The 23,688-nt window shown below is 42.6% G+C and overlaps 2 protein-coding genes across 2 annotated transcripts; one reads left to right on the forward strand and one right to left on the reverse strand.

The window, feature by feature from the left end:
* Positions 1-814: 814 nt before the first annotated feature.
* Positions 815-13,196, forward strand: zdhhc2 (zinc finger DHHC-type palmitoyltransferase 2). The gene is made up of 13 exons (XM_031751386.2): positions 815-1,330; positions 3,623-3,649; positions 5,263-5,357; positions 5,983-6,103; positions 6,282-6,351; positions 6,464-6,496; positions 7,697-7,817; positions 8,143-8,275; positions 8,903-9,029; positions 10,260-10,352; positions 10,587-10,702; positions 11,856-11,924; positions 12,013-13,196. Exons 1-12 carry the CDS (start codon positions 1,204-1,206, stop codon positions 11,894-11,896), a joined length of 1,104 nt encoding a protein of 367 aa, XP_031607246.1. The 5' UTR covers positions 815-1,203; the 3' UTR covers positions 11,897-11,924; positions 12,013-13,196.
* Positions 13,197-13,253: 57 nt separating this feature from the next.
* Positions 13,254-23,119, reverse strand: cnot7 (CCR4-NOT transcription complex, subunit 7). The gene is made up of 7 exons (XM_031751466.2): positions 22,928-23,119; positions 22,170-22,293; positions 21,894-22,087; positions 19,789-19,950; positions 18,600-18,744; positions 18,356-18,466; positions 13,254-14,724 (listed from the first exon to the last, which is right to left on the reverse strand). The coding sequence occupies exons 2-7, from the start codon at positions 22,284-22,286 to the stop codon at positions 14,593-14,595; spliced, it is 861 nt and encodes a 286-aa protein (XP_031607326.1). The 5' UTR covers positions 22,287-22,293; positions 22,928-23,119; the 3' UTR covers positions 13,254-14,592.
* Positions 23,120-23,688: the final 569 nt, after the last annotated feature.

Consider the following 23,688-nt stretch of genomic DNA (forward strand, 5'->3'; position numbering starts at 1 on the left):
TGCCACAGTAACAGCCTGCATCTCAAAGGCATACTGTGTCAGGATACTCTATAAAACAGCCTGCTCCTCCTACAATGTAAGAAGGGGAGGGTTAGGATTCTCTACAACACAACGTTTTCCCTTCTGAATAAGAGGCCATGTTAACGCTGTAGCCTACACAACTGAAGCATGTGCTGATATGAAATGAGAAAAAGAGGTTAGAATACAGCCCGCACCCAGCAATGAGTAAGCGTAAGGGCAAACATTACATACTATTACATACTAATACTAATATTTAAAATCTAATTTGTGCCTAGTCCCTTTTAAAATACTCAGAAGGTGCTCTTTACTTAAAAATTTTCAGTATAATTTGTTTCTTTTTCCTTTCAAACCTCCAGTTCTTTGCTTTTTTAAAAATCATAAATCACTGTGCAAAACATGGCACACGCTATAGTGTGCAGTCTGGCTGTACAAAGCATTCTGCGGTAGGACTGCAAGAATATTTTGCAGGTGGAGATGCAGCAGAAGCAGCTGGATCTTGCAGACCTCCGCCTCCACTGTCAAGCAATGATTAAACACAAAGGTAGGACGGAGAGAGAGGGACAGAAGAGCGAACAAACAAACAAGAACACAGAGAGCAGGATGAGTGTGTGAGGAAGGAGCTGAATCACATCACTCACTCCATCTGACCAAAAAAAAGCACAGACCAGAGAGGTACAACTGACCTCACAGTCTTGTGTAGACTGGACCTATATTTGTAGTCGGCGCGCGCGCACGAGTCCGTCTGAACTTGCTGAACCCATTTTCTGCGCGCGCTGAAAAATGTGCCAGGCTTGCAGCATCGCGCGGACGTCATGGCAACCTGTGGGGAAGCAGGCGAGCGCGGACTCGTAGTGAATGTGTGCTTGAGCTCGTGCACAGGTGTGCGTGAGCCGTCTGATGTGTTGTTGTAGTCTGTACTAGTAGTCGAGCAGGACGATCAGAGGGGAGAGCGGTGCAGCAGCAGCAGCACCACCACCACCACCAGCAGCGGAGGAGGAGGAGGCAGGGCGGGAGGCTGGTTTAGGATGTTGCGTCTGAGCTGTCGATTAGGCTGATCAGAGCCGGAGCTACGATGCAGTGACAGTCTACGGGAAGACAAGCACACACACGCGCGCACGCAGCGAGGGAGAAGAGGGGAGAGCACCACGCGAATGCGCACGGGAAATGATCCGCTCCTAGACTATGGCACCGTCGGGCTCGCGTAGTATCAAGCGGGGCTGTCAGAGAGTTTTGTACTGGATCCCGGTCCTGTTCATCGCTCTGATAGTGGCGTGGTCATACTACGCGTATGTTTTGCAGCTTTGCATAGGTAAGAATGAGCTGTCTCGGTAGTAAGGGGGCTGATGTGTGTGTGTGTAAGAGAGAGAGAGTGTGTGTGAGGAAAGGGGAAATGCCCCTAACTGGTGTGTGGGGTTTTTTTGAGATTGGGTGGAAACACATTTCTCTTTCAGCAGTTTGTGAATCAGGCTTGTTATTTATTTATTTATTTTATTTTGGTATTCACAAGAATGTCTTGTTGTTTACGCAGTGTGTGTGTGTGTGTGTGTGTGTGTGTGTGTGTGTGTGTGTGTGTGTGTGTGGACAGCCACATGACAACAACACTTCAGCCAGTTGTCAGCATATTGTTGCAGGCAAGTGAGAAATGTGTATTTTCACACTGCAACTGGAGGACTGTGCACCCTGCTTTTATTATGAAGTATGTAGCACAGGGTGTGAGATTGGGATTGGACCATCTGTCTCAGATTATCTGATTCTAACACCTCTATCAGCACTATCTTAAAGTCTTACTGTAATAGCTTCAGGTTCAGTTTGCAGTAGCTTCATCTTCATCGTGTGACTTTGTATCCTCCAACACAAACACTGCCAGCATTATCCTATAGCAAAAACAGTCTCTTATGGCTTTTAGTCAGGCATCCTTCCTTCACTTCCCCTCCAGCTGCTGATCATTGGGTGGTGCGGTTACAGACGGCGAGCCTCCTCGGTGAACAGTGAGCACAAAGTTGACCTGGATAGTGAGTAATGGTTTCTAGGATGTCTCAGAGGAGTCTCGGCAGCCTACTCTTGTGCTCCATTTGGCACATTGTCAGACCACAAGGAAAGAAAATCTGCTCTGTCACAAAAAAAGGAAAAAAAAGGAGTGGGGGGGGCACAATAATGGAGAACATCTAATGAGACCAAACAGAAGCAGTTTGATGTTCTGGCCGATTGATCCTTTATCTGATCTTCTCCAAATTTAGACAGACACGAGAGCTTAGAGTGTGCAGGAGTCACAGTGTCATGACACAGCAGCTAGATCCTGTCCCAGGATGAACCTCTTCTAGAATTACAGGTCACCACGTGTCTGCCGCCACCCACGAGACTCATTTCATTACTTCAGGGGAACAGAAAAATAGCCTTTTCTTTATAAAACTGTGCTGTTTTGCTGAACAACGGGGAAACAACAGCGATGCTCTCGGGTCACATGGGACGGGCTGATGAAAACAGCAGCAGCAGGCCAGGAAAGTGGCCGCTCGGGGCCAGCGTGCTCTCCGCAGCCATACACAGAGTCAGTTGTGTGAAAGTATCATCAGCTGATACGGCTCGCTCATCAGCTCATGTTAATCCCATTGTCTGGCTTACATAATTCACCCCCAAGCAATCTGAGGTTGACCCACTTTCCTGTAAACCCCCCCACTCACCCACAACATCAGCCTTTGAACAATCAATCACCTTTTAAAGATTGTTAAAGAAGTGAAGTCAGATGATGTTTGGCTTCTTGTCCATTTTTGGAGACACTTTTTTATCAAGAATGCAAACACGATTAGGGAGCGCTGATACACGGCACCGATCATAGGTATCAGTACACATCCATGCACATGTCCTTAATCAAACACGCACACTGTCAGACTCTGGGGCTTTTATGCTGGCATGGCAACACGCACACAGTTTTTGACTGCGTGCCATGATTCAGCTCCTTGGCTCACCTTTTCTGAGTGTGTGTGTGTGCACGCTGCGTTACAGCTAATTGCCAAAGATAGATGATTCCGTATGCTTAACTAATTATTGCTTTGAGGTAAATGTAAAAAACACCAACCGGAAATTTCCCAACAGGTCTTAACCTCCGTCTTTTTAATGTTTCAGTCCAGCGCTGAAGGTGTGTGTGTGTGTATGTGTGTGTGAGTGTGTGTGTAGGTTTTTTTGGGATGCTCATCAAGGTGCTCCTGTCAGCCTCCAGCTTCACCCGGTCCCTTCTGTGGGAATTCACACACTCAGACAGAGACACACTCGCTGTGCAGGATGCTCCTCTGTTTTTCACTACCTGTACTCAGTGCTCGGCTATGGAGGAACAATGAGTCAAACTGTTTGACAGGGAGCGTGTTGCATATTGATTTTGTGACTGGTGTGGGACCGGACGTTGGGACGGAGGCTCTACAGAGTCAGCGTTTCTCCGTTCTGCTGATTTCAATTCAGGCGCTGACTGACGGCCGAGCATGTTGACAGCCGGAGTCAGAATCACCCCACACGTGGGTCATCCCCAAGTTAAGGAAGAAATGTATATGTGAAAAATCTGTTTCTGGTAGTCTGACTGTGTCTTTTCACTGTTTCCCTTTCCATTCTTCAGAGTCCATTGAAGACACAGGAGAAAAGGGTAAGTGCTTTATAATGGCGTTTATCATCCTGAGCTCCATGAGGCAGCTGTTCTCTGTTAGGTGTTGAGCTGAGTGGCCTTTTAGTCTTTGCAAAGGTAAGCCCTCCAGCTGGAAGTGTGCCATTAAACTATATGTTTACAGGTTTTTACTTAGTGTGCATTTCACAATATGGAGTTAAGTTCAAAGACACCAAATGAAGACAGGAGTGGTTTCAGCAGTCTTTTTAAGGAGGGAAGTTGGATGGAGTTAAATATTCAGACTCTCCAGAGGATAAATCCTGATAACTAGTAGCATTTAATGTCACTGACAGGTTAGATGCCACCTATTGTTAAACTAAGAACCATGGCTCAATAATGTTAAAATGCATGGAAATATAAATCGATTGCTTTGTCAGAAGACCTATTAGGCTGTTTTGCTGTAAACTTCATTGTCGTAGTTGGAAAATTCCAGTTACATGAAACTGATCTCAGTTCAGTTCAATTTTATTTATACTGCGTCTTTGTCTCTTTTCGGCCGCTCTCTTTAGGGGTCTCCATAGCAGATCATCTGCCTCCATCTCACCCCGCCTCCAGCATCCTCCTCTGTCACACCAACCCTCTGCATGTCCTCCTTCTCTACATCCTTCTCTGAGGTCTTCCTGTTTTCCTCCTGCCTGGCAGCTCCATCTTCAACCTCCTTTTTCCTGCTCTGCACATGTTCAAACCATCTCAGCCTTGCCTCTTTAGTTTAGTCTCCAACCTGAGCTGTTTTTGTCCATTCTGGTCACTCCCAATGAAAACCTCCTCAACTCTGACACCTCCAAATCCGCCTCCTGTCTTATAGTTTATTACAATTTAGAACCTCACTACCATCTTGTAAACCCTCCCTTTGTCTCTTGCTGCTATCCTTCTGTCACAAACCCCCTGATGCTCATCTCCACCTGCTCCACCCTGCCCGCACTCTCTTCTTCACCTCTCTTATGTATTGTCTGTTGCTTTGGATGGTTGACACCAGGCATTTAAGCTCATCCACCTTCACTACCTCCTTAGATCTCCATGGTTACACCTCCCCTATTCACACACATGCATTCTGTCTTGCTTCTACTATAGATTTTCACTCTTCTTCTCTCCAGAGCATTCCTCCACCTCCAGACTCTCTTTCACCTGCTTCCTACCAAGTTTCGTGAAATTCGGCTCAGTTGTTTTTGCTGACAAACAGCAATGGCACACTTCCACCCTGGCTCTCGCTTTAGCAGAGGAAATAATCAAAGAGACTCTCTGTAAATGGATTCTGTGCCTGCAATAAAATTTCCATCAGCACACACTTAAGGCATCTTAAAAGTAATTAAGCTGCATACTGAAGCCATGATTGGCTCAATGCTGAGTTTATACAACTTGTTCATTGAACCTGATTTCTCCTTCACTTTGATTTACACCGTCCCAGTGTTGGGCACAACAACGAATAATACTTACTGCAGGCTGATTTTAATACTCTACTGATTTTCCAATGAAAAAGGCGAAACTCGACACTGAATCACCAACATCGTTCTTGTTCAGTGAAGTGTTAGTAAACGGTCAAACGCGCACCGCTGAAAACTGACGATGGTGTTCTTCTTTCTTGTTTTTGCTTGCAGTCGTATACTTGCTGGTGTACCATGTCATTTTCATCATGTTTGTGTGGGCGTACTGGCAAACCATCTTCACCAAGCCCATGAACCCCCTGAAGGAGGTGAGTGTGTCCGACCGTGACGCAGCGTGCAAGTCGCGGTGTGAAGGGAAGCTGTAGGTTAGAGCTTCCCCGTGTGATTGAATGCTGCATTTAGACTAATAATACTTTCCAGTGGAAGTGCCTGGATCTGCACTCTTAATGGCTCTGATCCTGGCCACAGCACTTAAGCCCCACGGGGTGAACGCATGCATACATCTTAAGAGAAAAGCCACCGTTGCATTTTCCACCGAGGCGAACCGCACACACGCAGGCAGCAATCATTGGAATAAAAGTCCAGTCTCACATGTGCTGTGCTGTTTGTTATGGTCACGGTTATTTGTTTCCAGTGTTCGGTTATAAATTGCCTCGGTGGCTGCGAAGGCTGGAGAAAGACCCCCCTCTTAAAAAACCCCCCAGAAACAAATGGAAGAAACAGAGATACCCTCCACTGCCCTGCTAAGTTGGGTTTCACAGTAGTAGAAATTCCCGCATTACTGATTCTCACACAGCATGGGGCTTGTCTGGCAGAATAATTGAATCGGTTTCGACAAATGCAAAGAGGTGGTGAACAGCAGTGATGGGAGATTGGTCTGCTGATAAATCACAGGTGTTGTTTGCCTTTCCCTCCGTGCTCTGCCCTCCACAGTTTCACCTGTCCCACTCTGACAAGGAGCTGCTGGAGCGTGAAGATCGGGGAGAGTCTCAGCAGGAAATCCTGAGGAGGATAGCCAAGGATCTGCCCATCTACACCCGCACCAACTCCGGAGGTACAGTAACGGCACACGGTGCCGCTGATGCAGAACAACTGGAACAGTCTAGACTGACGCGCAGCTCTCAGAGCTCATTTCAGCGCCTGTCACCTTGTTAGTCTGTGGTCAGGAGTTAGGAGAGGCTGCTGCTACTGCTGCTGACGGCTGTGTGATTGAATTGGCTGTGTCTCCTCAGCAATCCGTTTCTGTGACCGCTGCCAGCTGCTGAAGCCTGATCGATGTCACCATTGTTCAGTCTGTGATAAGTACGGCTCCTCGCTCACGCACCTTTAGAGAACAGACCGCACTATTCGCCGCACACAGGTGCACAGAGAGTTACTCGCAGTTTCACTGACGTCTCACCCTGCTGTGTTACAGATGCATCCTGAAGATGGATCACCACTGCCCCTGGTATGGAGTGACTGTCTTTTATTTAACGCACAGTATTGGATTATTGACTCTGCATTAGTGCACCGCTGTACTCACGTGCACTTATGCTCTTTAGCTATATAAATTCCCTTTCAGTAAAGCCCCACAGCATTTGAGTTTCATTGCAATCCATCATACTGAGATTGCACCAAATTGCCCAAGCATTCAAGATAACTAGCAAACAGGCCTCGTTTAGACCACACAGCCCAGCCCACTCTGTCCTAAAAGGAAATCAAATCATAAGAAGCACTATGCAAAGCTAGCAATACTTAACAGTTTCATCATGGAAGTGTTGCATATCAGGTAAATGCAAAAAAATATAGACTAATTTTTAGGTGGAATTTTCTTTTCTGTTTCCAATAATTTCATCATCACCTCTCAGCAAATTTCGATTCAGTGTTCCAGCTTTCATTTTTATCTAAGTCAGTAAAGCCTTCTGGAAAAACAGAAAAAGTTTCCCACCCCTGACGTAGATGCACAAACAGCTTGATTTGATACTCTAAGCCACCAGCTGGTTCTGGCAGCAGAGGGAGACAAAACAAATCCGATCCTAGTGTGTCTAATTTTTGGTAAACACGATCAGCTTGTCTGCTCTCTTGTGAATAATGCACCATATCTGGAGTTCAGGGGAAAAACAGGAGAATCAGTAGGAATTGTGTATGTAGTTTATACTTGGACACAAAGCAATAAAATCTGAGATTTTTAGTTATTTATTTAATTAGTTGGAGTTTTTTTGGGGGGGGGGGAGTGTAACCACAAACCTGTGCTGGTCTCTGATTGGTTGAAAGGACTAATTGCTGGTTGACGATTTTTCCAGCTATATAATCAAACTGACCAAAAAACCCAAACAAATTCACAAACACCTTATAGAAACACTACATTTCTTTCACTTTGCTGCCTGGTAGACTGTATCTCCTCCTTTTGTTGAGTCTAAATGGACTCAGCTATGTGTTTTATTATAAAAACCCACTAAAAAAGCTGAAATAATAGACACAAATGTAACAGCTGCTTTCTGTCTGCTTAGTTTCATTAACTAACATTAAAAAAGGTCCCTCCCTGCAGCCCATCCCTGCTGCTCTGCACAGCGATGTAAAGGATGTCCGAATAGTCTCAGGAATATTGAAGTGTGCAATTATGCAATCGTTTTCCATCAGCAGCCTGCGTCCTTTCGTTATTTTGCAGGGTAAACAACTGTGTGGGATTCGCCAACTACAAGTTTTTCATGCTGTTTTTGTTGTACTCGCTACTCTACTGCCTTTTTATAACTGCTACGGATCTTCAGTACTTCATCAAGTTTTGGACTGTAAGTACGAAGCGATCATGGTGTAATATGTCTGTGCGTGAATGTGTTGTTGTTGTTGTTGTTTTTAATGAAAACTTGTTTAATCACAGATGAATATTTATGTTTTACCCTTTTTCACAAGGCTGGAAGTAGAGCACATTTCCGCCTAAAAGAATACCTGGTATGAACCAACCAGCTGCTAAATTAGAGACTGCTTCCCTTAAAACAGCTAGTTAAAGTCTCTCCAGTTAGAGAACACCCGCTGATGAGATTTAGTTTATTCTTGTGTCAGCTTTGTGCCGGTGTAGCTCTGTTAAAGTGTGTGTGTGTGTTTTTCCCTCCTCAGAACGGCCTCCCAGACACTCAGGCAAAGTTCCACATCCTCTTCCTCTTCTTCTCGGCCTCCATGTTTTCCGTCAGCCTGGCTTCGCTTTTCATCTATCACTGCTGGCTCGTCTGCAAGAACAGATCCACTCTCGGTAGGTGGCGTCCTCCGCGCCCGCACGCGTGCGTCTGTGTGTTTTGAGTTTTGACGCAGTGTTTGCAAAGCCTCAGCTGGACACCAGCGCTCTGTTTCTAAGAATCTGCCTCCTCTGTTTGCACAGCGTCGTCTTTGCACTAATGATGAAGGATGCTGTATGGCTTTTTTCCCCCCTCTCCGTCTGTCACCATTCTCATCAGCGCACTGGCTTGATGAGCCTCTTTGGGTTGTTATCAGACAGAGGAGTTTCTCATTATGTGTGCACAGTGGCACACTTTGTCCCTGTGCGTGGAGGAGAGTGGATTATCCAGAGGAGTATGTTACAGTGTAATGCAAAGACACAAGGCTGGGAGCAGTAAGCAGCTTAGTAAGAGACACTGATACGGTGTTCAGAGGGAGAAGTCACACCTGGCGAAACAGCCTGAGATCTAGTTTTTCCTGCACAACAAAGACACTTTGATGCCGAGTTGTTTCCTTGATGCCACAGTTCAGCCGGAGCGGCTCCCGCGATGATCCGCTGTTTGATCGGGCTCCAGTTTAAAATTAGCAGATTGTGCAGAAGCTGAGGAGGGAGTGCTGTGTTTCTTCTTCTTCTTCTTCTTCTCCTCCTCATCTGCTGTTTCAGAGGCGGTGCGTTCTCCGGTGTTTCGTCACGGCACGGATAAGAACGGCTTCAGTCTGGGCTTCAGCAAGAACTTCCGCCAGGTGTTTGGCGATGAAGTCAAATACTGGCCAATCCCTGTCTTCTCCAGGTGAGCTCATAGAAATGAGGTTGCAAACCACTTCTCAAATACCAGACAAAGCATTCAAACCAGTCATAAATGATTAACACCAGCCTACAGAGGGTTATTTTACAGTTTATAAACCCTGATGACCTCTAAAATCTCAGTCTAGCCTGAAGAGCAATCAGGTCAGAGACTCGAGAAGCTGCTTCAGGATACAATAATGTGATCAGTAGAATTATAATCATCCCACACCTGCTGAGAGGCTAATATTTGATTGAAAAATGTCCAAGCATAATATCAGAGGCATTCTTTTATGTTTTTTTTTCCTGGTATCTCAAGTAAAGTCATACAAACAGCCTCTTCAGAATGTTATATTATTAGATCACAACCAGCTCTGAATAATGCCGGCATAAACATTTACACTTTGGTGAGTCATGAGGGGAATTCACATTTATCTCCTTCATAATCATGTCCTTCAGGCAATGTTGAAAAGAAAGCAGTTTAGTGAATTATTTTAGCATATTTAAACACAGCGTTGTCAAAGCAGCTGTGAATGAATGAAGTCAGCAGTGAGCTCAGGGATTACTGAGCATCGCCACTTAGTTTGAAACAAAATGGTTCAAAAGAGACAGAAAGTCCCAGAAGAGACGGCAGCAGAGCTGTGAGTTGATGCTGATGCTCCAGTTTTGCAGTTTAAATATTATTTTGTGACTATACAGCGATTTGGCAGTGACGGCCATATGAACTGCAAAGGAACAAGAATCTGAGCTGCGATAAAAATGGAACATGGACTTCCTGGATATCGCGTTACAATTAACTACACGCCAAGCTATGCTGTTATTTAAATGTAAATATCTGATGTTTTAAAAAGAAAAGCTGTAATCATGCTTATTTGTGCTGGAAAGTTAATTTTTTTAACACTGGAGTCGATGGGGTTTGACGCATTGTTGGTGTCGGCCTCAAGTGGCCATTAGAGGAACTGCAGCTTTAGCATTTCACAGCAGCTTGGTATGAATAGCAGTTTTTGGTGGCTAGTGTTACCTAACAACACTGCATTGCATAATTAGCATTGCAGTGTCGTTTTGCTGCTTTGATTCTTCATTCATGCTTTAATGTTTAGCTTTTCGGTAAAAACATACCGGTTTGCTTTAACAGAATCTGCTTAAACTTAAATATGCATCCATAACGTAGAACACTTACAATCTGCAGTTACTGGATCATGACAGCTGTGCTTCTTCTTGTCTGGTGGCCTTTCAGTTTAGGCGATGGCTGTTCGTTCCCAACCTGCCTGGTGAATCTGGATCCTGAGCAGCCCTCCTCACCAACTGGCTCCAACCCAGCCAACAAGAGGTGAGTAAAAAATAACAGCATCCAATTAATATGTGAACTCGAGTACTTTACAGAAACATGAGTCTGCACAGCTGCATATTAGCCTATAGGGGTTTTATCAATTGTGCAGATTTAATTATGCAGGAAATTAGATCACCTGTTAGCAGCTCCATTATCAGTGATGGGTCTCCGGGTTTAGATTACAGGAACATTTTGCATTGATTTTCACCCCCGATTCTGTTTGTGTATTCTTAGTGCAGCAGAGGGCCGTCAGTTCCCCTCCAAACCACTCAGAGAAAGCCAGAGTCGTCTGCTCACCAGCACCCCCTCCTGGTCAGAGAATGAAACTGCAACGGACAAGGACAGGAAGGGTAAGATGACGCTTCTTCTGTAGGGTTCTCCGGAGCTGCTTGATGATAAAACAGCAGCACTGTACCAAAGACTTGAGCCACTCATTTTCAGAGGAATGTTTGTTTTTTTTAGTAGCCACTGAAAGGCTGAGGTATGCCGAATCACACGAACCAGACTGAAAATCAGGCCTCATGAGGTGATGAATGCAAATTTGAAATTTTTGGCTCAAAACATTGTCAGTATGTGCGAAGGAGTACAGGAGTACGGTGTCCCTGAGAAGCCAAACGGACTGCAACTTAAGAAAACACCAGCAATAAGAAACATGTTGCAAAAGCACACAAAACACAACGGAAATGGGAAAAACGAAAACAGAAATAGAAAAAATGAAAACAGAAATAGGAAAAAAATGATTTCCAAAAGCACAAGGGAAGTGTTTCTGGGGAGACAATAACCCGACGGACCAGTTGCAGGAACCAAAATATGCTAAGAATTGCGCTGGGAGACACTTAAAAGAAGTGGAGGATCTATCGGTTTTGTGAGGAAAGAAAAGATGAGAGGTAAGTGTGTTAGCCTAACTATTAGCCTAAAAATCCGTATCAGTATTATATGAATCATCAGATTAAAACACACCTAGCATATTTTGGTTCCTGCAACTGGTCCGTCGGGTTATTGTCTCCTCAAAAACACTTCCCTTGTGCTTTTGGAAATCTGTTTTTTCCTATTTCTGTTTTCATTTTTTCTGTTTCTTTTTTCCTATTTCCGTTGTGTTTTGTGTGCTTTTGCAGCGTTTTCTTATTGCTGGTGTTTTCTTAAATTGCACTCCATTTGGCCTCTCAGGCCACCGTACAGGAGAGACGTTTGTGTCTATAGCCATCAGTAAAACACGGTGGAGGCTCTGTCATGGTTTGGGCTGCATTCCTCCCGGTCGTGTTTGGGATGTTGTCATAATTGATGGAATTATTATTCTTTTTTGCATGGCAATAATCCCAAACACGCAGTGCAGTGAAATGTGTGTGTGTGTGTGTGTGTGTGGAGCACCATCAGTCATGGATTGCTGCACCTATTTCCTATTTTCCAGTTAAAATGTTAAAAACTGAGTGCGAGCTCAGGTGTTTTGCACAGTACTCCACTCCCAAGATGTTGAATAATGTTCCACCTGTGTGTTTGATTCAGGTGCCAGTAACCCAGGGATGACCATAGAGAACGAGGCGTAACCACGTTTGACACTTTGAAACCAGAAATGTACGTTTACGCTCACACACACCTTACCTGCAGAATGAGATTCAGGATTATATTTTTAAAATTCACGTTTCCTTGTTTTGTCTCGCAGGTCTATGCTGCCCCCTCCTCTGTGTCCGTGCCTATCAGAACATGACGTGGTGGTGACATCATATTTGTCGTTTTCCATTAGTGCACCCTGCTTATGAGAGACTGACTTCGCAAACAAACCGGAGGAAAACATAATAATCATCATTTACTTCTCTTATTGTTATTATCTGCTGCTGCCTGAAAGTTGGAACAAGTCGACCGTATTTGAAACTGCATTCCAATTATCCCGTTTTCTTTTTTTCTATACAGACAAGCACAGAGCAGCAACAGAAGAGCGGACTTTTTGCACTTTATAAACTATAAGTGAGCTGCTTTTGTACGTCCCAGTTCAAAAGTCTGCAAGTCTGTTCGTTTTCAGTCGTTCTCACAGCGTAGCGCTCGAGTAGATGCAGTTTGCCAAATGTTTGCAGTGAGTATAGATTAGTAGTGATGTTAATGTGCTATATAACTGACATTCCTTCAGCCATTTTTCTTTTTCTGTTTCTTTTTTTGTTGTTTGAGGGGCTGGGGGCAGGTTTCTCCACCCGCTGTGTTGAGTATTGTGCAAGTTGATGAAATGATGCATGCTCTCATCTCAGGATGTCAACGCAAACACACCTTGTGAAGTGAACGTGTCCCCTGCCCACCACAAAAAAAGTAGTTAGTAGTAATTAAATTCCAATAAGGGCTCTGCTAGATCTTTATAGCATATATGAGGATGTTGCCGTCACACCCAAAAGCTGGTGGTGCTCTGTGCGTGTGACAGCGCCCCCCCCAAAACCCCCCTCCTGCCAAATATGTCCTACAGTCTGACGTCAAACTGCTGGCCAAAAAGCTTCCCGACTGTTCTGTCTATGAAGGGCCCGCCAGCAAAAACAAGCCTCTGTGCGATGCTGCTGCAGATTCTGTTGATTGTTTTAATATCTCACATGTTGTGGATGTACTGCAGAGCAAAAAAAAGAAACAAATCTGCTCCGGTCGCTTCGTGTGGTCCACTTTGACCTTCTGAGGCTGGAAACGATTAAAAGCATCACTGAAAATTAAAGAATGTACGCCCGTCTCAAAACAAAAAGCTTCATAGTGACAGTCAATGTTCAATCTCTATTTTTCTATTCTTCTGTGTATGATTTAAAGACTATATGGATGTGAGAGGCAATGTACTGTACAGTTGTGATGCCTTACAAGAATAAAATGAGCTCATCTTCAGTCTCACTCGATTCTTTAATGGAAGAACGCGAAGCCACTGAAAGATACGATGGTAGAAAAATTTCAAGCCTTTATTTACAAAATCATCTAAAAACATTCCTCTTTTTTTTTTTATTGCATATTCTTCTTTGACTCGGTTACAGTGAGAGAAAGACGTACTGCAGAAAGAGGGAAGTGCTTCAGCTGTCGAATTTCTGCCACCGAGGGAGGTTAATAAGCCGTGAGCCTACGCTTTAACACGCACCTATGCAAGTTCAGGATACTATTCAACAATCGCATTTATTCTTCTTATTGTTTTTGTTTCTTTTGTACATGCGGCAGTTTTATGTGGCATGAATGAACTGGAAAAGCAACACGTGAAGGGAACCAAAAAGCACAAAAAGTCTAATTCAAAGGTCAGAACTACAAATGAACTCCTGCTTGTTAAAAAAACTTTCCTCTTCTTTTCTTTCAACACTAAAACTATAAATTAAAACAAAAATTGACTCTCTGGTTACCTCTGCACTTCCTACAGCTTTCATTCTGTTTTTCTTCCCAACACATTTTTGTTGGTCGACCGTGTGGAGAGGTGATGTGTGTCCATGATGTTTACACGCACATCAGTGTGCATCTATTCTGACCAACTGATAATAAAGAAATGGCATCCACTTGCTTTATGGTCTGCACTGCTTTAAAAGGCTTATCACGGTGGACTTAGCTCTTACTCGGGTCGTTATAAACTTAACGGGGAACGATTAGAAAAATCCTCAAGATTCAAGCGCACGTAAACACACCCCAACTATCAGAGAGGAAATCTGTGTGGTCTTAGTGTTGAAATGGGGGCAACTAGTCAATGCCAATAAATTAAAAAGTTAAAAGATAAGAATGCAGTTATTATTAAGGCTGAGCGTGGTGAGAGTTGTGATAGTACAGCTTTACATGTTCACAATGTGAAATGGGAACATAGAGAAGGCAACAAAGAGGCCAGAGAGAGAGACAAACACACCGGAAACATTTTCAGCTTTCCTTATAAAATCAGGTTAGAGCTTTAAAGTGCAAAACATTTCTACAGAACACTTTAGGAAAACTAAAATCCCATCTTTTTAAGCATGTTAAATTGAACTGAACCGACCACACACCGTCTACGCTGCCTCTTAGGAATAAAAGACTAAACTCAAACACATGCAGTTGTTTGCATGTGTGAGGACAGCGGTGATTCTTTTTTTTTTTTTTTGGACCATCATATTCATTGGTCTAAAGTGAGCAGAGCCTATGAGAAACTTGAGAAACAGCTTGCTAAACGATGCACGTGTAGGTTATTTTCTTCTTCCATTATTATTGTCACTCGGGAGCTTGGCGTCAGAGCTGCACTGATTGTGGGTGCGAACTGCAGGATGGGAAGAGTTTCGGAGCGATGTCACGACTGCTGCTTGTTAGCCTCTTCTTCATACGCGTTTCCGGTTCCGTTCTGGACGTAGGCGGAGCCTGAGCCGAGCCCGTACAAGTGACCACAGTACTTTGCATCGTCGATATGATCCTCAAAGAACATCTGTGGGAAGAATTACAAAAACCCCCACACAATAATACAATCGATTAGTGGTTAGGATAGGATAGGAAAACAAACAGTCACAGTGTAGTGCTGTGCGATACCAAGTAAATAAAAGGGCCAAAATTACCGATATCAGTTATTGGTATTGGTGATATTGATATTAGGGCTGGGCCATACTATACCGTTCACGGTAATACCGGTACAATGTTAGGCAACGATAAGAAAATGAAATATGGCGATAGAATATGGGTAAAACGCGCATGCGCAGTGCCTTTGTTTTCATACGCACATGGCGGAAAAAGCACGGCGGCAACGGAGAATGAGAATGGGGAAAGCGGATTGTTGAGTGGAAACAGTGTTGCCAACTTAGCGACTTTGTCGCTATATTTAGCGAGTTTTCAGACCCCCTAGCGACTTTTTTTCTTTAAAAAGTCGCTAAAAAAAGACATGAAAGCGCGTATCGCTTTTACTCTCAACAAGCAGCGGGTGCTGTAACACAGTCAGTTCTTCTTTTACTCTTATGCTGTTTTGTGGATCACAAGGTTTAAAACTACTTATAAACACACACACGAAGTAACTCCACCAGAGTGCCTATTTCGGATCACTTTTGCCAGTCCAAGCCCGGGTAAAGGAGCAGGGTTGGAATTGTGACATTAAAAAAAACAATAATTGCTAAAAGAAATTTAATTTGTAGTTCTAAATAAACTAAATGCATTTAGGACGTTTTTTACTCACTTTATGTCTCTTCCACGGTGTTATTTCTCTCTCCAACAACATAAGTTACAATTATATTATCATGACCAATTATGCAAATTAGGTGATGACGTCATTTAGCGACTTCTAGCGACTTTTAGGACAACCAATAGCGATTTTCCTTACTGAGGAGTTGGCAACACTGAGTGGAAAGGATGAACCAGAACTGGTTTGTAAAAATGGTGCAACTTCAGTGGTGTGGAACTGGTTTGGTGTTTGTCCGTCAGATACACAACAAAGCACTTTTTCTTTTTTTTTTTGTAGAATATGCAAGTCGTATTTGTCGGACTAAGGTGCTCGTAAATATGGGAGTAATCTGGGTCCTAAACTCCGTCCGCTTCAAGTCCCAAAGTCAAACAAACACTGCGGCATCACTGAGAGTTAAAAACTGTCTAAATTCCTTCATCTTTAATAAACCGATCATAGTCACACCTGGTAAAGCAGCAATGCTTAAGTTTAACATCCAGGCATCCATGAAAACAGAATTTATTACATTTAACGGAGTTAGAAGTTAGGAGGAAGTTAGCGGTAGTTAGCTCGCTAGTTTCGCTAGTTACCTAATCATGATATAGCATGTTCTGACTGAGAGATTTCTGAAAAATTCAAACGTACAGCTCTGCTATCACTTCCAACATAAATGAAGACAGGAAACTAAACAGCAGTGACGTTTGTAGGGTTACTGAAGTTGGGCTAGCTGGTATATAATGATGTGCTACGTGATCGCTAGCGACACAGCTATGTTAGCATAACATAAACAGTGAAGCTGGAGGATGAATGCTAACTTTTTTCCACTCGATAAAAGTTAACGTGAGGGTTCCTGATGGTTAGAGACAAATGCAATCGCATGGCAGGATGCTGTAAACGGACCAAACTTCAGTCAGGAGAACAACTGAGATAATCCATCCACAATACGAGGTTAGTCATTAATATACTGCAACAACACGGGAACAGAGCAGCTGTGATAGAATACAGCATTAATGAATCAATGGTACAGAAGTGGAGGAAACTAGAAGAATGAGTTGAATAAAGTTTGATTTATCTGACTGCACCTTATGGTCCGAAAAATACGTATTTGACTTTTTTATTTGGCACACTGCACTTTAATGTTGCAAAGCACCTCTTTTTTAACTTCAGTGGATATTATACATGGGTATGCTCGGGATATGTCAGCCCATTTCTACTGGAAATGCCTTTTGGTTAAACTTTCAGCAAGGAATTTGCATTTGCACTGTTAAATTTTTATATAGCTTTAATGCACATAAAAAACAGCTACTTGTTTAAGTGAAAATAAATGGATGGGGTTTTTTTTGCGCTAGTAAAGTTGTGGAGTTGCATTTTGTCTCGCAGAAATTATATCGTCAGTTATATCGTTATCGCAAATTTTCAAATATATATCGTGATATATATTTTTGGCCATATCGCCCTGCTCTAATTGATATTCCAGAATAATTATTTAAGACAATAAAACACACCTTCCAACACACATTACTGTTTGTAATGCTTTCATTTAGAGCTGACACTATGCTTTCTCAATCATTCAAGTCACATGATTACACAACAACTAAACACAGCAGAGCAGGGAGGAGGGGGCGGAGCCTGTGTGAAAGAAGCGCTGTTTGCACTGCCATGTCTACATTCTGATGATTGGGAGCAACGCACTGAACCTAGAGAAGAAAAACAAAGTGAAGTATCAATTCTTTCATGCTGGTATCGATCCAATACAAATACCAGCGTTAGTATCGATACTAGCGATATTTGAATCGACCTGCCCACCTCTATCAAAGTGCAGTAAACCTGTATTATTAGGTTTGGCCAGCACAGTTGGGATTTTTCTGGTTGCTATGGGAAAACGAGCCTACTGCTTACTTCAATCCAGAATTGAATTCAAAGTCCTGCTCCTCACATACAAGGTCTTAAATAATCAGGCCCCATCTTATCTTAATGAGCTTATAGTGCCATATCACCTCATTAGAGCACTTTGCTCTCACACTGCAGGCTTACTTGTTGTTCCTAGAGTATTTAAAAGTAAAATGGGAGGCAGAGCCTTCAGTTTTCAGGTCGCTCTTCTGTGGAACCAGCTTCCAGTTTGGATTTAGGAGACAGACACTATCTCTACTTTTAAGATTAGGCTTCAAACTTTCCTTTTTGCTAAAGCATATAGTTAGGGAATCCTCCCTTAGTGATGCTGTAATAGGCGTAGGGATTCCCATAATGCATTGAGTATTTCTTTTCCAGTCACCTTTCTCACTCAATATGTGTTAAATAGACCTCTCTGCACTGCATCATACTTGTTATTAATCTCTGTCTCTCTTCCACAGCATGTCTTTATCCTGTCTTCCCTCTCTCACCCCAGCCAGTTGCAGCAGATGGCCCCGCCCCTCCCTGAGCCTGGTTCTGCCGCAGGTTTCTTCCTGTTAAAAGGAGTTTTTCCCTCCCACTGTCGCCAAAGTGCTTGCATATATGGGTCATATGATTGTTGGGTTTTTCTCTGTATGTATTATTGAGGCGACAGTGGTTGTGATTTGGTACTGTATTAACTGAATTAAATTTAATATTATTTATGACATTAAACACGTTACTGTTGAGTTCATGGTCAGATCAGTTGTCAAACAATTAGGATGTGAGTGAAGTGCAGACTTTAAATCACAGAGTTTTACAAAAGTACTCCATTAACTGTTTACGACTTGAAGCGATTTTTACAGTGTCCCCAACTGTATGTTCATGTTGACCCTACTCTCAGCCTTTCTCAGAGACTGAAGTTTTTAAACTGACTACATGTGTTAAACACGTCTGAGTTTTGGGTTGACAATGTGCTAACTTGTATTATAAACTGGGTCCGTATTCAGATCCTCTCCACTCTCGAACACAGGGTACGTACCTCTCTCATCTTGAAGAAAGCCATGCCTGTGAGTAAAGAGTCCGAGCCAGCCTGATGTTGTGGTCCAATCCTCTCCAGCTCTAGTTGCTCAGCTACTTCCTGAAGCCCACCCTGAAAGCAACACACTTGAGATCAGTGCATGCAGTCAAAGTAAAACCTGAGGGATTGCATCAGAAATCAAGGTGATTAAATTAATAAAGCAGGAGATGCTGCGTGCACGCTGCTGTAATATTTATAAAAGCACCTTCAGGTTTTTACAGCTCTTCATGAGGTACTTGACATCGTAAATGACTGGGAAGTACAGGCGAAGAATCTCAAAGAAGTCCACCTCCTCCTCAGGAAGGTTAGCGTTGGACAGAATCTTAATCAGGTATCCAAAGTCATAGCCACTGTAAAACACACACAGCACACACTTTAACAAAGTTTCTCAGGAGCACACAGCAGCTGGTGTCAAATTATTGCATCACTTTCAGTCTCCAAGGAAACAAAGATAACTAAGAGTTTCAGATCAAGACAACATTGAAATAAAAATACACTGTAGTTATAAATTCCATTGTGGCAACTCAGAAAACTAAAGTATAAAAAATGAGAATAAAAGTGACATCAGTGACCTTTCAAACCCAGTCTTTGTTTTTTTGTCTTTGGTATTTTTACATACCTAAAAATTTGGAACAAATGATGTGTTTTTGTGAGAATCTGCTAGTAACAAAGTAGTTAAGTTAGTAGTTTAAACCAGTTCTTTGCAAAGTAGTGTGTTACGTGTGGCTACAACACTGGTTCATCTCTTGAGTTAGGTGCCTTTAATGCTAGGACGAGTCATAGGTCAGTGTTAAATGGCTTCACAAACAGAAAAGAAAAAAAAAAACATTCCTCTGAATATGTTCAGGTACAAAGATTCGACTTAAAATCAGTGAAAAAGCCGTCAGTGTTCAGAGAAAAAGTTTGAAGGAGCTTTAGAAAGCCTGACAGCAAGTCTGGCTGCTTGGAAGCAACATGCAAAGAAAAGACTGCACAGCGCTGTGTTTTTGGTGTTAACACGTTTGTGGCTAAATAATCTTGGCACTGTGTAACATTTCTTATTAAAAAGACGAGACAAGACAAAACTGTTTTACAAGTTCACAAATATTATTTCAAATTGAAACTAAACAGCACGTCTGAATAGCTCAGCAGACATGTCATTTGGTTCAAACACTCATATATCAAGAGCTTTTACAAAGGTAATATATAACATTCAAACTCGGTGATAGTGCACCAAAGGTAAAACGCTGTGTTTCTAATAAGTGCTTTGTTATTAAAGAGTAAAAATATTGTGGAAATCTGCCTTTGCTGCCATATGTGTATAAAATAGCTATAAGCCAGTTTCTGGATGTGAAGCAGCAGGTAAACACAAGTGTTACTAATGACACTGCAAAGTTTAAGTCAGAGCAGAATACCTGTGAAAAGACAGCCACTTGACTCCATCGCAGAGCACCACACCTGATGTCATCAGCAACTCTGCAAAGTAAAGCGTCTCGATGCCTTCGTCCTCGTGCTTCTTGAACTGAATCCCTGAAGTGGTCAGGAGCTCAATGGAATCCTGTGCATACATATCTTCTCTAAAGGGGAAGAAAGTCACAAACAACAAAAGGACAGTCAATTAGGTAACAGGTCAGTAATCAGTTTAAGTTTAAGGATTATAATGTTGCTCTTGAATGACAAATAAACTGGCCGTACTAAATTTTACAACATTAGACAATCAACTCATGTTTAATTTGGACAGCTTTTTTCTGGGGGACAAAAAAAAATTGTGTAATAAATTAAAGTGCCAAGTCTCAGGATTCATTTGAGTAGGTTTAGATGAATATTACAAAAATGTAAGGGAGCTATAACCCTTTAACACACTGTACCTGTGTAAAAGAAAGCCACAAAACAAAACAGAAATGTACTAGAAGAATATCTTCCATTCAAATAAAAACTAAAAGAAAAAGAAAAAGTTGATTTCCAAAATCAGCTGGTTGGGTCTTTTGTAGATCCGCAGAAAAAAAATATAGATGGTGGCAACAAACTATGAATGCACTTCAGGATGCAGCGTAGATGTTTTTCCTTCAAGAAACGGCTCCCTGTCAATGACTTCAGAGGTCTCACCACCGACAGGCTGCAGTTTGCAAAAAATGTACAAAAAGAAATAAAGTAGTGTTTTGGAACCACGTTCTGTTGGATCAAACCAAAATTTACCTCTGTTAAAATGATTAAACGTCTCTAGGAAGGGAAAAGCTTGTGACATAAAACACCACATCATCTAACATCGAAGGGCTTCTGTTAGGATTCGTGTACGTAACCCTGCCAAACGCCCTGGCTCACTGGTGTTTATTGATGATTTCACTGCTGGCAGAAGCCGTAAGTTGAATGCAGAGTTGTGCTTACATTCAGCCAATTGCATCAAAACCTGTTGGACGTTTCATTATTCAGCAGGACAACAATCCTCTATGTAAAACCAAAAAGCTGACAAGAGTGAAAAGATGGGAAATTCTCGACTGGCCGAGTCAGCCCTCTGATTGAGCACCATTCCAAAAGGTGGCGGTAGCTGTCACAAGCAGCAAAGAGCTGAAAGTGTGAGCAGTTGAGGACTGGGAGATCATCAGCAGGGAGGTTACAAAGCATCTGCCACTGTCTTTAAGTCAAAAACTTAAAGCAGCCGCTTACAAAACTGCAAACATGATGATTTTGTGTGTACCTGAATAACTTTTGAGCACCAAAACTCTGGGTCCCTGTCTCACACACTTCTCTCTGTAGTTTTAATGCAATACTCAAAATTAAAGCTGAGACTTGGCAGTGTAGTGTAGTATTAGTTGTTTTATTTCAAACTCAGTGTGCATTAAGAAACAGTGCGTAGACCAAAAGCTGTCCAAATATTTACATCCTGCGTGTAGAAAGGATTCATGTCCCGTTGAAGCTGGAGTGAAGACTTTTACACAGAAAGAAACAAACTTATTTTACATCCAAGCCCTTTGTCAAATGCATTCACACAAAGCGGATCAAGCCCATCAGATAAATCTCTCAGCATTTTGTAGTGACAGAAGGATACAGTGCCACACTACAGTAGTAACTAAGGGCATAGCACGGTTTGCTTACTGCCAGAAGGGGCAGACAACGACAGCATGTCCACACTGCAGAGTTAACTGCAAATCTTGATGCATCTGAATTCAATGAGAAAAATAAAGTCTGATTATTAGAAGGATTTTGGGGGGCCTTGTATTGCTGGTTTTTAGGGAGTCAGAACCCAGTACTGTGCGCAGTTACAGTATTTCACAAGCAAGACAGCATCTCTGCACCATCTTTCCAGCAGCCGTGAGCGCTGTCTTTTTAATATGCTTAAGAACGAGCTGGGAGTACTGTAAACAATGGAGCACCTTTGTATGTATAACATGTAGTTTTAAAAAAAAAAGGCAATAAAGGTTTTACTATTTGCACGCACTGATGGGCTGTTATCAGCTGATCAATCCATCTATGGGGCTCCAGCAGGAATACAACAGACAGACAGACTGGATTGCAATCTTACGTGAGGTTAAACTTAAAATTGAACTGCCACGTTGACGTCCCGGGTGGGTAGTCCCCCTGCTCGTTCATAAATGTGAGGCCCAGCTGTATTATCTTGAGCAAATCCACGTTGCAGCGCAGCAATTGGTACTGATAGTCAGCGTTGCTTCTGAACTCTCCGATCGGTCTGGCTACAACACCTGGAAACTCCGTGTCCTGCAAGCAGACGAGTCACGATGAACAACGGGAATGTGGGCACGGGAGGCTCGGCGACTGCAGCTCTACAAGCACCACTCACCATAGCAATGTAGTTGTACTTTCGAATGACATGTCGTATCCTCTTCAGCTCCTCCTCCAGGTTGTTGGCCCAAACCTCACATATTCTTTGGCTGTGATCCACAGTAGCTGCGGGCATAGTGCCACTTCACCATGCAAGGAGACAAAGAATTGTATTGGAATATAAACACAACATCTGCAACGTGGTGCATAAGTGTACTGTCACAGGTCAGCATATTTTATTAAAGGGGGCTGAACAAGTGCACTTTAACACCTAAACCAAAGGAACAGAAGGACTCCTGACACAGCACTTGCCTGAAAACAAATGAGGCTTCTATATTGGGCACAGGAAATAACTTTAGCCTGCTTGTGGTACACTGGGTAAGCTAACTTTACTCGCAAGTAGTGTTTCTATTCTAGTATAATGTATGCTAACTGTTGTTACATAAAGGGAACCAGTGGGAGGAGCAGCTATCTCCTCATGATGAGCAGGACGAGCTTAGCCGACTGCTCTTCGCATTAGCTCGGGTTTTCGGCAGCACTTCGGCTAGCTAGGTTACCTGCAACAGTTAGCAGGCTGCAGAGCTAGCATTAGTTAACACGGGCAGGAGGAATAGGAGCTCTGTAATGCGACAAAGCAGCTCCTGTAGGTGGACAGCTAGCTCACAGATAACTGAGACTGTGTGCAGAACATGAAAGAGACTGGTGCAAGCGCACACACACACATACACTCGGCGCCACTTTGATACAGCAAAGGTGAACGTAGCTTCGTTAACTTACCGTTCCCCAAACCGGGCGGGTGTGTGTTTTAAGCGTGTACTATCAGAAAACTGTTAGTTTGTTCCACGTTATTGTGTCGGGGGAGTTTCCGCTAACTTTTAAATACTTTATATTCAGTATCTATTGATGTCAACCTACGGCTGCCATCATAGCTGAGCCTACAACTGGACGTCATCACGTAACACAGCAACGTCATACGCGTATATACGTGTGTAAGTATAGCTTAAGCACAGAGCCCTTGAAAACTGTACTCAAATTTCTTTTACTATATTAGATATGCACTAGTGCTCCAGTATAATGAAAATAAATACATGAATAAAATTCATTTCAGTAAATAAAAACACAACAACGACAACAATAATGATAATTATAACCACAACAGTAATAATAATGTTGTTGTTATTATTATTATTTACATTTGTCAGCAAAGTATGAACACCAAAATAAGACCAACCCAGAAACTTAAAGAATCACAATCAAAACTAATTTGGTTATGATTGTGACAAATATATTGCAGCATTTTATTCTCCTGATCCAATCACATACATTTAAGAATACTTTAACCTTCCTGTTAAATTAACTTATTGTTTTGTTTGTGGGTGCGGTAGTGCTTGTGCGCTACCCGTAGGATTCTGATGTCTTCTAAATTATCTATCTATCTATCTATCTATCTATCTATAGATATATATACATACACAGTTGAGGGAGTTGTGAATGTTTTCAATTTTTTGCATTTAAAAATAAAAAAACAAACAAAAAAA

This window comes from Oreochromis aureus, linkage group 2, assembly GCF_013358895.1.
Source record: "Oreochromis aureus strain Israel breed Guangdong linkage group 2, ZZ_aureus, whole genome shotgun sequence".
Lineage (NCBI taxonomy): Eukaryota > Metazoa > Chordata > Actinopteri > Cichliformes > Cichlidae > Oreochromis > Oreochromis aureus.

Bases quoted from the DNA above. Each gene is read 5' to 3' on its own strand.
- zdhhc2 (XM_031751386.2), top strand. From the start codon at position 1,204: ATGGCACCGTCGGGCTCGCGTAGTATCAAGCGGGGCTGTCAGAGAGTT. The intron at 6,104-6,281 runs GTACAGTAACGG...GTGTCTCCTCAG, and splicing joins CACCCGCACCAACTCCGGAG to CAATCCGTTTCTGTGACCGC. The intron at 7,818-8,142 runs GTAAGTACGAAG...TTCCCTCCTCAG, and splicing joins ACTTCATCAAGTTTTGGACT to AACGGCCTCCCAGACACTCA.
- cnot7 (XM_031751466.2), bottom strand. From the start codon at position 22,286: ATGCCCGCAGCTACTGTGGATCACAGCCAAAGAATATGTGAGGTTTGG. The intron at 18,745-19,788 runs GTATTCTGCTCT...TGTGTTTTACAG, and splicing joins AAGTGGCTGTCTTTTCACAG to TGGCTATGACTTTGGATACC. The intron at 14,725-18,355 runs GTACGTACCCTG...TTCTTCCCACAG, and splicing joins CTTTCTTCAAGATGAGAGAG to ATGTTCTTTGAGGATCATAT.